The sequence below is a fragment of the Diplotaxodon limnothrissa genome, linkage group LG20 (genome assembly GCF_057381915.1).
Source record: "Diplotaxodon limnothrissa isolate DT_005_m linkage group LG20, D_limnothrissa_male_GT1.1, whole genome shotgun sequence".
NCBI lineage: Eukaryota > Metazoa > Chordata > Actinopteri > Cichliformes > Cichlidae > Diplotaxodon > Diplotaxodon limnothrissa.
The window spans coordinates 3,157,179-3,172,202 of NC_140615.1; the positions used below are offsets into that span (position 1 = coordinate 3,157,179).

General features: G+C 38.7%; 1 protein-coding gene across 1 annotated transcript; it reads right to left on the minus strand.

Moving 5' to 3' along the window:
* Nucleotides 1–4,345: 4,345 nt before the first annotated feature.
* copz1 (COPI coat complex subunit zeta 1) lies at nucleotides 4,346–8,824 on the minus strand. Its single transcript, XM_085343957.1, has 9 exons — nucleotides 8,787–8,824; nucleotides 8,274–8,342; nucleotides 7,569–7,650; nucleotides 7,388–7,479; nucleotides 5,969–6,024; nucleotides 5,799–5,876; nucleotides 5,660–5,711; nucleotides 5,539–5,577; nucleotides 4,346–4,898 (listed from the first exon to the last, which is right to left on the minus strand). The coding sequence occupies exons 1-9, from the start codon at nucleotides 8,802–8,804 to the stop codon at nucleotides 4,851–4,853; spliced, it is 534 nt and encodes a 177-aa protein (XP_085200083.1). The 5' UTR covers nucleotides 8,805–8,824; the 3' UTR covers nucleotides 4,346–4,850.
* Nucleotides 8,825–15,024: the final 6,200 nt, after the last annotated feature.

Here is a 15,024-nt window from a genome sequence, read left to right on the forward strand (position 1 = left end):
TCATTTTGGAGTGAACTATCCCTTTAAGTATATTGCTTTGTGATCTATGTAAATCATTTTCAATAGAAATTTAGTGGTCTTTTTTTTAACCATACCACACATTTCTCTGTTCTTCCTTCTGTGCTCACAAGAAAGTCTCCTCTGCTCTTATGATGTAAGGACTATTATACTCCAGTGCCACCTCCCTTCAGGGATAAGATTTTACGATTGCAACCTGACACCGTTTCTGTGTCCTATAAGCGACAGAGCTGTAACTCACTTCAAAGGCAGGAGGCATCAAATCACAGTGCACCTATAAATTAACCTGTCAGGTCTTGGCCAATAAGAAGGCAGCATTAAATCTCAGCTGTCACGCTGGCGGCCAATGGAAAGACGATGGCAGTAAATCTGTCAGGGCCGCTCTGTTAACAGTGTTGTGGTGTGGTTGGGGAATCCACGGGGAAGGGAGGGGAGAAAGGGTAGATGACAGAGGGAGGAGGGAACAAGCTGGGGGTTTAGAGGTATGCCACAGAAAATGCTTTTTCTTTACATTCTTGAGCTCCTGCACACTCACACACTTACACTGTAGTACAAGAGAGTGGATTATCCAGAGGATCCTCTTTTTTCCATGCAAAACAAGACTAAACATGAACTGTAAGCCATGTTTAGTCTTTGACGGATGCGGTGGGAGCTGAATAACACCAGCAGAAACGCTCATAAACCGTTACGGCCAGCATGCCGGAGTCCGATGTTGACAAGTGAAAATGACTGATGTTCCTTCTTTAGCACAATTTTGCATCATTTTTGGACCAAAATGTAGTGCTGACTGTTTGATAGCCGCAGTAACCCAGTAACCTCTGACTGGTGTGACACAGCATCACCAGAAGCATGTCCTCCAGAGTGCACCCTGCCTGCAAGGGTCTGGAGGAGGCAGTTGAGCACATCCTCTTACCAGATGTGAGCCAGCTGTGCACCTTTACAGGATGGCGGAGTTGACCCAGCCGCTCAACAAACTTGAACAGCCGTGCTTGAGGATTTTGAGTTTTTGTTGTGCAGCAACAAAGAAACACAATGCGATTGCTGGCTGGACGCAGCAATCCTGCTGCATCCAGCCACTGGCAGCATTTTCGGAGGATTTTCACCATCACTCTTCTGAAGCATGCTTTCAGTAGAAGAGTAATGCACTGCTCTGGCACAAGAGAACTGTGGGAAAAACAACAGAGGGAAAACACATCAGGTGGAATATTTCCTCGATTAACAATGCCCTTGGTGGTGCACTTTCATTATCCTGTCAAAGTTGAACATTTTCATGTAATAAATCTTACAGGTATCATAAAGTAACCGGTCCTGCAAAGGCAATGCCATTCCATCCCCAAGAAAAAAAAGCTTTCCCTTAACAAACCTCACAATTTTTTCACCCAGTTGTAACAGCATCCAATAAAGCAGACACATTTGTGGTGACAGTTTTATTTTACATCAACAAAAAAAAAATTAAACATTAGCATCAGAATTTACCGTCATCTTATGTCATTACTATGAAAACTCTTTTTTTTTTTCCTTGGGAAACATAAATAGTGGGCTGACTTATGGCTAAAGCAGGCAAGAGTGCAATGGTGGAGGTGTTGTTTTTGGCTGGCTTTCCTTGAAGTGGCTAAGATTCTCTGTTCTATGGGAATCCATAAACAGACCCGGAGAGGGCAACTGCGGTCATAAACCACACCAGGCTGCCACAATGCTGCTGAGGCAAAGGGAGCAGGCCCGGGCCCATACCTCCTCTTCTCTGCATGCACGCATTCACACATGCAGCCGCACGTGCTTCGAGCAGCCTTCGATGACCTATTTCTAAATGCTGCCTTTGCAGCGATGCTATAGATTTTTGATGGTCTCTTGTTATTATTTTAAACACTGGAAATGAAGGCATGTGAAAAATGAGCCAGCGAGGGAGTGATTTCCTTTCATATTATTTTATTTCAAAACACTAAAGCAGCATCATTATGTTAGTAATTTTATATACTGGGTGGAAATGTGAAAGCAGTAGAGGTAAAATGGCCTTGTTAATTTTAATACAGTGGGTCATCCAACATCATTTGGTCTTGCCCTTTGCTCCGCTCAGACAGTATAATGGCACTTTCTTTAATACATTTACTGTACTGCATCCAACATGCTGTCATTGTTTTCCCCTGTGTTGTTTCTGGTTAGCAGGACAAGCCATTGGATGGGTGCTTGGGCCTATTGACTATGACATAAAGAGTCTGTAAGCTTACAGATGATGATAATTTATAGACTCTAATTCAGAAAGTCACTCACACACACACACACACGCTGAGCGACTCTTTCACTGTATGCATTGATCAATTACAAGGCTCTGAGCCCACACGTCTCTGACAATTTTACTGCATGTTATGTACAGCATGTCAAGCCATGGCGTTTCAAACTGTTATACTCATTCCTATATAATTAATATAAATTACCTTGCTGGTTTTTATGATGGTGCAACTGTAATTAGTGGATGAAATCGCGTCACTGAGCTGCCGATGGTGCTGCAGGGCTATCTAGATGAAGAGTGAGGGTCTGGACGGGCACCTTGGGTGGGGATCTGGTTTAACCCTCTCTTTTCCGCATTGTGCCCTCACTGGGATTTCATCTAATTACATTTACTGCTGTCTACTTCAGCTAACCTCATCCTCTTTAACCTTCATCTCCCCACCCCCTCCTCCTCCTTCAGTGAAACCACACACAGAGACATCAGCTGTCCTCATTATACCACCAAACCGCTGCGATAACAGTAAACTGGTGCAATAATGGAGTCCATTTATAATGATTACCTTTCCTTTTCTTACTGCTTTTTATCCAGTAAAACGCTTAATAATCACAAGTAGCATCATCATGGTCTCCATTCAGTCGATCTGTGCAGCTATAAAGAGCCACAGATTCAAGGACTGAAACAAACTGGGGCAAAGTCAAGACACTGGGACCACAGCTCACACCCAATAACCGTTTTCATTGACTGCACTACTCTGTTTAGTAAAGACAACACACATGCATGCATCCAGGCAAAAACACACGCACACTGTTGTTTTTTTAACAACCGCTGTCACGAAGCCTAATACACAGTATTTTTGATATGTTTCAGGTGTTTTTTCCTTTCGTTTTTTTGAGCTAAGGAAACATAAATATTTTATTTCTAACATTGAATTAATCCAAATATCACAATTGCTTCTCACACTCTCGGGTTATTTTCTCACGAGATTTTTTTTTCCACAGGAGGAGGTATAAAATTTTCCATGGGGCAAATCAAAGGTGGAACGCTAATTTACCTTCTGGATTCCAACATTACCACAAATGTGTGTGATCCTTTCAGCAAACTCCTCCAGGCCACAGACACCTCTACATCAAGAGCATTTGCTCTGTCAGTTTCTTACTTTGATGTCTGAGCAAAATTACTTAGATATCCAGAACAGAAACATTGGCAAACTTCTGACATATGACAGCTTGTGAAAAAGCCTACAAACAGTAGCTCGATGACCTGAGACCTGTCACAGCATGCAAAGGGCTTCAGGATAATTTATGTAATCTAAAGTACGAGGAGAGAAGAGACTCTAATAAGGCCTGCTACCAAACGTGGTTTGGATTAGACATGGATATAAGCACATGGTTTTCAGCACAGCCAACACAAATCTCTGCTCACAAAGAGTACTTTGAAAAGATCAGAATTGTAACATATGGGAATACCTCGCTGGAAGAATGCAGTTATATCATTTTCTTGTAATATGCATCAGGTACCAATATGATCTAGTGCCTATACTCGTACCCATTCCTCTCTGGGGGGTTTCCTTCATTTGCATTCAAATGAGCACAAGCTCAGCATATGAAGGTGGTGGGGGGGTACATACATGGGAGCACACAATTCACGGTGCACATAGCAGCTCTCAGTAGTAAAGAAATGAATCAGGGGTTTCTCCATAAAACTTCTCATGTCACAGTACCAAGTACTATGCAAGTTCCACAACAGACCTGCATGGATGAGTCTCCTCCCGTTCACAGTATTTTTGCACTTTGTTGCCAACGCCAGGAGATGGAGCCCTTGAGCTTCTGTTATGTATTTAGGCGTTGAAGAACAAAGAACACTTAAAATGTTCAACTCTGAAATGCAGAAGCTGTTAAAAGCAAGCTAAACAGAATTATGAATGTTAACAAACAGTTCGCGACTCTTAGTCTATGTGCAACAGAGTACTAACTAATATTAAAGCCACACCATACAAACAGGTAGTGTTTGGACACATCATGGCTTTTCCCATGCCAGTGTCAGATATTTATTAACTGTATCTGCTGATGGAAGATCCCATACAGAACTTAATGACTACAATAATACTTTAATCACAACACCCACGTAAATGAAAGGGACAGAAACTGACTGGATTGTTTTACAGTAATGTGGAGGAGGTGGAAGGATGCAGTCCTGAATGACACAACTGTTATTGTAAGGAGACACGTGGAATGTTGTCACAAGCTATGATGGTGTTTATTAACATCTTACATCTGTATACTGTTTTTATAAACAACCAGCTTCTTTGATGAAGACAAAAGAAAAGAAAAACCATAACAGAAATAAAAACAGGACAACCATTACTGGAATGTACAGCACATCTTATCCCCACATTGAGCATGTTAAACAATGCACGCCTGTGCAAGAAAAAAAACAGAAAATGAAACTTTGTCAAGTAGTCCTGGGAGTGTGACTGAACCAGCGGTCAGTACTGTCACAGCGTTAACTGAAGGAGTGGAAATCAGAGGAAAAGGAATATGTAGATCAGTGCTGTGAAATCTTGGCTGTATAGTGGCTCGATGGTATTCTGGTGCAGCCATGACTCTTATCGCAGAAGGGACCACTTGATCTGTTCTTTGGCAGACTGAAGTACCTGTGGAAAAAACACAAGCTTGACCAAAGAGATCACATTGACTAAAGTCCGACTTTACTGGCCCAGAAAAGAACGGCTACCCTTAGGAGAAACAGTACCAAATAAAAGTAAAAGAAAAACACAAGTGGCACGACCAAGGAAGATAAAGTAAGCACAATTAAAATAAAGTTGAAATCCTGAGAGAAAAAAATGATGAGCAAGTGATATGAATGAAGGAAAATATGCAAGAGCTCATTAATCATCTTAATCCACTGAAGGAAAGCCGAATCATAACCATAAAGCATGGGGACTGGGCACAGCTATTAATCATGGCCAAAGGAGGGGTGGTAGTAGCCAGTCTCAGGCCTCTTAAATGACAGCATTAATCAAGAAGAGCTCACACACACACACACACACACACATGTAAGAGCTAAAAGACAGGAACCACCGCTGGCTACCTACCACCTCACCACTGAACAAATGAGTAGTCATGTACCCTGACGTGCATATGACACAATGCAAAATGCGAGCATGGATGAGAATGAGTGCAATGACCTTGCATTTGCAGGTTTTGAAGAAATTAGTTTTAACAGTCAATAAACTAATGGAGCCTTAAAACTTTATGGGAGAGAGAAGATCAGAGTTCGAATGTTTTTCTCACCTGGGTGACTGTCTGCTCTGTCAAAGGCACATCATCACCCTACAAGAACAATTACATTACTTTAGCAGCAGAAACAACCGATGTCAAAATTGGCTGAATGTTTCAGAGGAGAGCAACTTACTCTAAGAGCCACACGATGCACAACCTGCTGTGGGTCGCTCTCTAAGATCACCCTGCAGGAAATGCACAGGAGACAAAGTGATGTAAAACTCTAAAAGATGACTGACAAGAATCAGAATTATCAGGTTAGTTTTACTCACCCGCCATCTACAATTTCATCCACAGCCAAGAAGAGTCCCTCCATATTCTCCAACAAAGCTCTCCTCTCAACATTTTTTCTGCAGTTAAAAATATACACGTTAATTTTAGTGAAAAAAAATGTGCCTTAAAAAAGTTTGTATGTTTGTAAATAACTGCTGCAAAAACATACCTCAACATCTGACTGAGCGAATCAAAAAGGCAATTTAGAACAGCCATAAGCATGAGCTGTTGAAAACAAAAGAACACATCAGAATCGGTGCACTATATAAGCAGTTCTTAAATTACAACAGTGTACAAATAAAAGCCACTTTTTATTGAGGCTAAAACACTTGATTCGTTACTAAAGGTTCAACAGTTTCTTTTATTTATATTGGTTTACTTAGGACATATTTGCTAGAGTCGCATATATCGTGTGAGAAAAAACAGGGACACAAAATACTACTAATACATTTGAAAAGCAGCTTATAGCCAAATCATGATAGCAAATTATACGCTTCTACAATTTGCTTTAAAATTCTATTCGGTAAGACAAATACAAAGTTACATATGAGGAGGGGGGGGGGGTTATCCTGACACCAAGTTGGAGGGAGTGAAAAACTTAAAATTCAATAATTTACTATATAACAAAAGCTGAACTACAGAATGAAGATGGAAATTAAGGCTCAGCCTCACACGTGTGCTGTAGCCTTCAACTTTTCTACCCTGCGACGCGCACAAGTGAACGCAAATATCACGTCATCAGACGATCTTTACCCACCAGGTTACCCACTGAAGTCTGTGTCAGAGTTATTAAACTTTTATATTTTTCATTAGTTTTAATTTTTTATTTCATTTTTATTTTCAATTCAATTTAAATAGATTCAAATCTATTTAATGTAGTTCTTTTGGTTTGTAAATCTTCAGGTTTGTTTATCAGTTTAATAACAAAAAATAAATACAATTAAAAGATTAAATAATAATAATAATAATAATTCAGGGGTAAGATTTATTATTTTGGGTAAGATTTAAAGAGTACTATTGTATTGTAATATTATCAAGTTGTTAACTTATTAATATTACAATATTAATAAGTTAACAAATAAAATGTGACTACCCTTAAGAGTAAAGCTGACTTTTTTAAGTTTAATTTAGTTAGCTTTGTAAGCAAACATAATTTTTTCAGTTAGTTTCTGTGTTTTTCAAAAGCCCCCCTCCCTTTTTTTTTAAGTTAACTAAAACATTTTCTCCATGCGTAGTTTTAGAAATGTTTCAATAATGAGGAACCAAATGACTCTGTTTATTTCCAGTTGTCTGCCACGTGTGAGAAAGGGCAGCGTTTCCACTGGACTCACCTGGAATTTTATGGACTTTACTTGTGAAAACTTCTTATGTGGTTTAGTGCAATTATAAGGTTCCAAGTGCAAAACAATAATAGTCAAAACTTGCTCATGTACCGTGATTCACACCATTACTCAGGCTATCACAGACTGGATGATGAGGCAGGATCCATATTCGGCATGTGCTGTCACTTTCCTCAGCACAACATAAGCAAGTTTCAACTCCTACTTAAAAAGGATTCATTACAAAACTTTATGGTCATTAAACTTACCTCATTTTCATGTGAACTTCCAATCACGTAAAAGAAAAGGTCTATATTACTCTTGTAGACGACAGTGAGGCCTTCAAGTAGTGCTATCTCACCTAAAGAGGCATAAAAAAAACAACCATGCTCAATATTAGGTATGCATTGAGGCAAAGTAACTGTTTTTAACAGTGTAAAGACGACTTACTGTCTGTTCTGTGCGTTTTGTTGAATATGTTCTTCTCAAATGCCTTCTGCTCCTTCACTGTCGGGTACGTGTCATCATAATACTGCAGAAATTAGAAATTAAGTCACATTTAGATATTAGTCTAAAAATTACATCCTTTTCACTAGTTTTCATTTTTATTATTAGATGATGACATTTTCTTGCAAACAATCAACCCAAAATGAGAAAACGAGACAATAGTGAGTCATACATGTTTTAAAGGTTTACACTTTTCTAAAGTAACTGGGAGCTGTTTAGCACATAATTTTTAATCAGGAAAAAAATACAGCATTTGTTATGGACTGAATTTTGTGTTTAATGTAGCTATGTGAGAATTTACAGAATCAGGCAGTGTTTTTGTTTTTTTGGTGGGGGTTTTTTAGGTGGCAATTAAAAATTAACTTCAGAGCAAGAGTGTTTCCATGATTTTTCTTTGAGTTCCTGTGGGCCCCTCCGCACAAACTCAGAATATTTAATCAGAATTAAAATTAGTGCAGTCTCAAAATAACTTGACACCATTCACAAGAGTTTGACAGATTATAGGCCAATAATTAATTTACATGCGTTTAAATATCAGCAGTGATTTTTGTCCAGTATTCACTGTTTCGCAGAAGATCACTATTTGGCATTTCACCGGCGTTAATAATAATGAAGTATCATGATGGCACAGATGTCTGAAATTCATACCTTGGCGTAAAGCCGGTCTCCATCGTTGTCCAGAATGAGAACAGCTTTGACCGTGTATAAGGACGGTTCCTGTGAAGACAGCACACGTTAGGCATTGTTTATCCTACCCAGGAACGAATTCGCCTTAATTCTTTAAAAATGTGGCAACTCGTATGTTAAATAATAAACATGAACTATCAAAACTATGCAAGTAAATTGAATAAATTGGGTGTCGACTGGCGTCACAAAATCAGTCTAAATGTTATTTAAAAGACTTCTAAATCACCAAATCGTGAAGGAGACATGACAGTTCCACATCATCAACAAACGCATATACGAGCTAACTTTAAAGATGCTAGCTCCTTAGCTAAAACGGCCAACCCGTTTACTGTAGTTAGCACTGGGATTATTCGCCTGACTCTACAAAACAAAACCGCGAGAAACATTTTGCTAGTAAATACTTATGTGAAGTACTAATGAGATAACGCTGGTGGCTTTTACATCGTCAGAAATGAATAAATGGGCTAACATTACCAGTATGGGAGAATCCATCTTCTTTCCTGTTAGCAAACCAGCTACCGGGCTAGCAGCATTAGGCTACGTAATACGTACAGTAAATGAGTCTCTTTCCTATTGGCTGACGCGGTGCCGTATGTTGTGCGTGCAGGGCAAAGATCAGTTCACTGCAGAGCAAACAGCCTCAAAAGCGATGTGGTTAATAAAGAAGTACTTTCAGACTCGCCTGTAGTTATAACACATTTGCCCTTTAAGTCGGAAAAGTCTGAACCGTTTAATGGCCCAAACGTAAAGCTAAACAATATATTAACTAACTTTATTACTGTAATTTCGGACTGTCTCCTGTTACTGTGTAAAACTTCAAACTATGAAGATTACTAACTACAATAGAACTTAAAAATTCATTTGTGGTTGAAACCGTAAATCCAAACATGTAAATGCCTTTAGTAGCTCGTATGAGCTTCTTAAAAAACACGTGTAAGTCAGGATGTTTATTTTAGAGTTCACATCCCTGCAAAGCTTACTGTAATTAAACCTAATGACTAAAGGTGGTTGCTGTTTTTGTAGGACTTAGTGGTAAATCTCTCGTTTTACAAGCCATTTTAGCTTGCTCGTACTCATCAACATCTTTTTTCAGTATCCTCCTACATTTAACCAACTCCAATTATCTTAGTTCCCACTTCTGGGAAGCATTTGGAAACACAGGCTGATGGGGATTTCCCTCTATCTAACTCCATAAATTACATCATTGTTTGGCCTTACTGTAGGATATTTTTGGGCTTCAAATATCACTGAAAAGCAAATAATGTCCAGCCATTATTTAACTGCAGAACGTGTATTGTGAGGAGATACCAACTATTCTTATGCGTGCTCACAAGAGGACTGTGGGAAACTATGAAATGTTGCAACACTGCAGTATGCTTGCACAAATTTAGCCACTACGATTTCAAAATTGCCTTGACCAGAGAGGAAACTGTATACTGCCTTGAACTAGCTCATACTAAAAGGTTAAATATCGCCTGATATTGTCATGCCATCTCATCTGCAAAGTTAAACTTATTTTTATTCTTTTGTGTTTGAAAAGCATCACAGTGGTGACGATGACTGGCAAAGCTGACTGATGTCTGAAAGTTGAATGATGAATCAACACATACAATGAATAAACAGAAACAAAATACCTACTGTATATAATGACTGTAAGTTTTCTGGATGGCATATGGTACTGATTCAGTTTACCTAAAAAAGAACTGGATTGATTATTACAAAAAGTAAGTGGTATTAAACATATACACCACTACTCTGTCATGAAAACATCCTAAATAATAAAGTCTGCACCGGAAAAGCATGATGTGAGGAAACTGATCGCTAATAATCTCTCTTCAGGAGCTTTTTTCGAGTTTCATCAAGTATTTACCTTATTTTTTTAAATTATCAGCAGTGTTTTTTTACGTAAAAGATTAAAACTAGAAAATAATAACATTGCATTATATAAAAGTGAAGTATTTTAATAGTATGGGCTGTTTCCCTCTCGCCACAACATGCCAGCAACCACAGCAGTTAGCAGTTCCCTTCCTATGAATCAAGTGCTCCTTTTATCGGTGTAAAACAGAGCTTCCGCCAACCAACATCCTCCTTTCCCTGCCCCCCCCCCAATATGTGTTCATTATCAACCAGACTTGACTTTCATTCTGAAGAGCACATTGACCGAAAGAATACACAACCTGTTTCCAGAGGAATGTGATGCACTGCCTAAATAAAAAGAAAATTGCAACCAATTTAAACATTATAATGAGTCGAATATTAGAAGTTAAAAATGAAAAATGCTCTTATGCTTATTTTTTAAAAACAGATGGAATATCTCACAACTCACACAGATTGGTAATAAGTAAGCAACATAGAAGATGCTCCCAGAGAGTCTGAGTGTTTAAGATGAAAACTGGAGATGGATTCAACACTCTGTGGAGGCTCAGTAGGCATTTGCTTCAACAGTTTGAGAATTTCTTTTGTTTAAGAATTTGTATATCTCATCTTCTACCATGGTAGAGATCATATAAAAGAATCAGAAAACTCAGAGAAAGGCCAATATTAAAAATGACATTCTGCAGTGGATATCACTGGATGTGCTTGGAGAGACTTTTGAAAAAACATTTCCAGTAAAGTCAGCTTGTTGTGCATCCAAAAAATGGAAGTTAACATACTACCATTCAAAAAAATAAATAAATTTAAAAAAAAATCCAGAAACAGCAATGTGCACCATTTTCTTTCTGCTTGTTATCAGCACACAGTTCAAATAGATATATGCAGGTTTTGGAGAAACATATACGGCCAGTGCAGCTCCGTTTTTCAGGTACATCTTGTTTATTTCAGCAAGACAATGCCAAATCACATTCAGCAACTATTACAAAAGCATGGCTCCATAGTAAAAGAGTACAGTTGCTAAACTGGCCTGCTTGTCCATACATGGCACATAAAATACTTACTGTATTATTAAACAAAGAATAACACAAAGGAGGCTCCAAGCAATTGAGCAAATGGAATCATATATGAAGTAAGAATAGAAAAGCAATTCATCCCCTCCGTTCCCAAGAGCTTGAAGAATCTCTTGAAGAGACCCGGTGATGCAACACCCCGTCGAGATATTTTTGGAAAAGCGTTGCTTTGTATTCTTCAGCAGTAACATTTCTCGGGTTTAGTACTTGAAACTATGTCGTTTTTGTAACGTTTTCAGTCAAATATAGATGTGTACAAAAACTGCAACACATTGCATTCGCTGTTAGTTCACACTGTACAGGGCATGTCAACTTTTTTTTTGAGAAACACGCACAAAAATAAAAGAGGCTCTCAATAAATAATCAGGCAACGCAATACTGCTGTTGCAAAACATTATCTTTATCTGAACATCTTGAGATAAGCACAGGCACTATTGAGACATTCAGAAGAATGATGCTGCATGTTCAGGTTCCTCATTTTCTCGTTCTTATGTCTGGTAATGTGTGACAATCGTGACAAACAGAGCTACTGATGCTGTGTGAACGACAGACCATTGCGCTTCCAGTTAATTTCCAAAACGATTATTAATCTTTCAACTTTCATGCACATTTTTTCATTCTGTCTGCCACATCGGTATCAGCGATACCTGTGTAACAACATCCTATAACATGGGTTGCATTTTCAGTCAGATACCGATCTGCATATTCCCACTAACGGCTGCACACATTACCTGATACATGTCACCCCTTTTGTAATTTTTAGCTTTTTAGTTTTTTCTCAATCAATATAAAAAAAGAAAAAACTTAAACTGCCCTCTCTATTTTTTTCCCTTCCCAGAAACTGCCTCCAAAAATATTCCCCTTTTGATACCACAACCCATTGCACACATCCATTTTTTTTTTTTTTTTTTTTTTGGTCATGAGGCGGTTTTTCCCACTCATGTTTGCTAAAGCTTTCTGAATACTACAAAAAAACCAGAGATACCACAAATCCTTAATTTTTAATGAACATTTTAACGACCACATAAAGAACAGCAGACAAATCATTTCAGATTAGCGTCAATACAAAACGTAACACACATGAAGCAAATCTAAGCCTGAGCGACTCAACTGTGGGCAGTTCCCAGCCAGCACCTCTGGCCTGTTTTTTAAGCACAGTTGTTTGGAGAACTGAGCTACACAATAAGTAAACTCTGACAGCCATGAAAGGTTCAGGCAAGCTGGAAAGCAGAGATGTCAAAGACTAATTGAAGCAAACAAACACAAACAGGGAATGTGGGCGTTGACCTGGGAACTGTGTCCAGATTCAAAACCACTGTGGTTGCAGTAATAACAGGGTGCTCTTTGGCATGCTGTGGCAGTGGTTGAGTCAGGGGCTGGGTGCTAGGAACTTGGGTTGGGAAGTCCCTTCTTTGATTCCTGGTAGACATTCACCTTTCTTGACTTAGTCAGCCACCTAGTTTTTCCATCTTAGAACAATGAGAAAACACTGTGATTTATGTCTCAGTGGGATGTGATATTATATTGGGCCATACAAAACCATCCATGTTCCCAAAGCTTGTGAATGTACAGCTGAATAAAATTTGTAACTGTAGCCCATCAGTGTATATTTAATGTTACATTAATTAACTCAAATGTAGTTATCATCACATTTACAACTTTTCTCTGGATGTTTGTGCAGATGTGTAAAATTTTCATTTTCATTTAAAATGTTTTGTACGATGATAGATAGACGTGCGTGTGCATGCGTGCATGCGTGTGTGTGTGTGTGTGTGTGTGTTTTCCCGCTTTCTGTTTAACAAGTTAATTCAGCGACTACAGTTCGAGGAAAGAAATGACTGTGACATCGGTTTTCAGATTCACATTTCTGAGAAATTCTGCGAGCAGTTCTCCAAGCATGTGTTTACTTCTGCTTGCTTTAACAAATACTTGAATCCTATACAAAGTATTAACATATGCGTCTGACACAGAAGCTGAAATAACAGCTTCAAGTGATTTGGTGCCATCGATGAACGAGTGAATCTAACCATTGTGTTGTACACAATGTACGCGGCAAGGGGTCTGCAACAGAGGAAGAAAGATGCCAAATATTTAATATGGCCCAGATTGGTTCCAAAATCATCATTGTCACTGTGAGGCTGCCAGTGCTGTACACACACTACAACACAATAAATATGAATTACTCTACAACACGATAAATATGCATCTCTATCATCGGGAATTGTGTGAAAAGTTTTGCACAATGGGGCAGTTTCTCTATAACACACAGCCTTTGTGAATTCACTGTTCACAGTGCTGCAGATCAGGGCAATGAGGGGATTTTTTGTTAAGGATTGTAATGGTCACTTGCTATGTAAGACACGCTCCCCTCCATTCTCCCCCGGCTCCTCTCTCTCCCTTGGCGGTTGCTCTGCCAGATAGAGGAACAATGTAGTCTTTCTTACCTGTTGGAGGGTGTGCATTCCATCTCTGCTAAACTAAGTCTCAATCCTGCCTTCAAGCCCACCCCTGCTTTAACAGGGCCCTCACTGCAATGCCGGCTCTGACTCCAGGTGCTCCACATCACACTCCTCATACCTTTCCTTTGGGAGGATTTGAAAGGACATTGTTCTTGTACGGTTTGGCCGGGACAGAGATAATCATACGGCTAGTTTTTCTCTCACATTTAGTTGTTTAATCGGATCCTTTTATGTGTATTGTCATTACACAATTAGAATCAGAATTGCTTACATTGTTTAGATATATATTTGTAAACATCTACCTACTCCACTGTGGACTGACAGAATGATTGCCGTGTTATGTGCCAGACTGTTGGTTTGTGGTTTGTCATGTGGGCAAAAGGGAAATTTGGAGGTTGGGGTGCAAGTGTGCTATTAAGGATACAAGAGTGCAAAAAATTGTGGTGTGGGTGCTTTACAGGAAGATTGCGTTTGTCTGCACTGAGCCATCCCATTTATGCCGGTGGCTGTATGTGTAGCTGAACAGAAAGAGAGACTCACAGTTGAATAAGAGATAGAGCGGGAGGCCTCATGTGTTTTACTTCTTGTGATCTGTTAAAAGTGAGTAACACCGCGACAGCAGCACTCAGTACTTTTCTTGCCTGTAATTCCAGGATTCTTCTTCACATCTGATTTTTTTAAACTCATCACCAGCTGAAGTCGCAGAGAATGTTGCTCAGGTAAGTTCATTCATATCTTCCTTTTGTTGATTTTTTAGACTTTGCTTTTTTAAAGCTTTTTCAAAGCGACGTTTGGAGGCTGTAATTTTCCTACTTATATTTTTTGCGATTTATAAAAAGCCTAACATAAAAAAGTGCTATGAGTGTATTGCATTAATGGTAAAACTAACATTCATTGAAGCAATAAAGAATACATTTACAGTAAAATAAAGGTTTTTCTTTATTAGATTTTATGTTTTTGACATTTTAGATAATATTTTTGCTTTTCATTTAGTTCTTAATCTTGAATTTAAACTCCTTCTGTACATGAAGGAGCCTTAAGCAACTCACCACCAACAGAGGACTGGATAAAGCAGAATACGATACTTATAATTCCATGTTGCAGGACATTTACGCAATTGCAAACAGACTTACTCAGACTCTCCAAACATTTTTTTTTTTTGCATGTTAAATGCATGTGGTTTGATTTTGAAGGTCAGAAACATTATATTAGATGTTTCATTCAAATAAAAAAAGGAAAATGAAGAAAAGTCCAGCAGATGAAGAAAACTATGAGATTATATCACATTTGGACTATCTAAGTAAAATT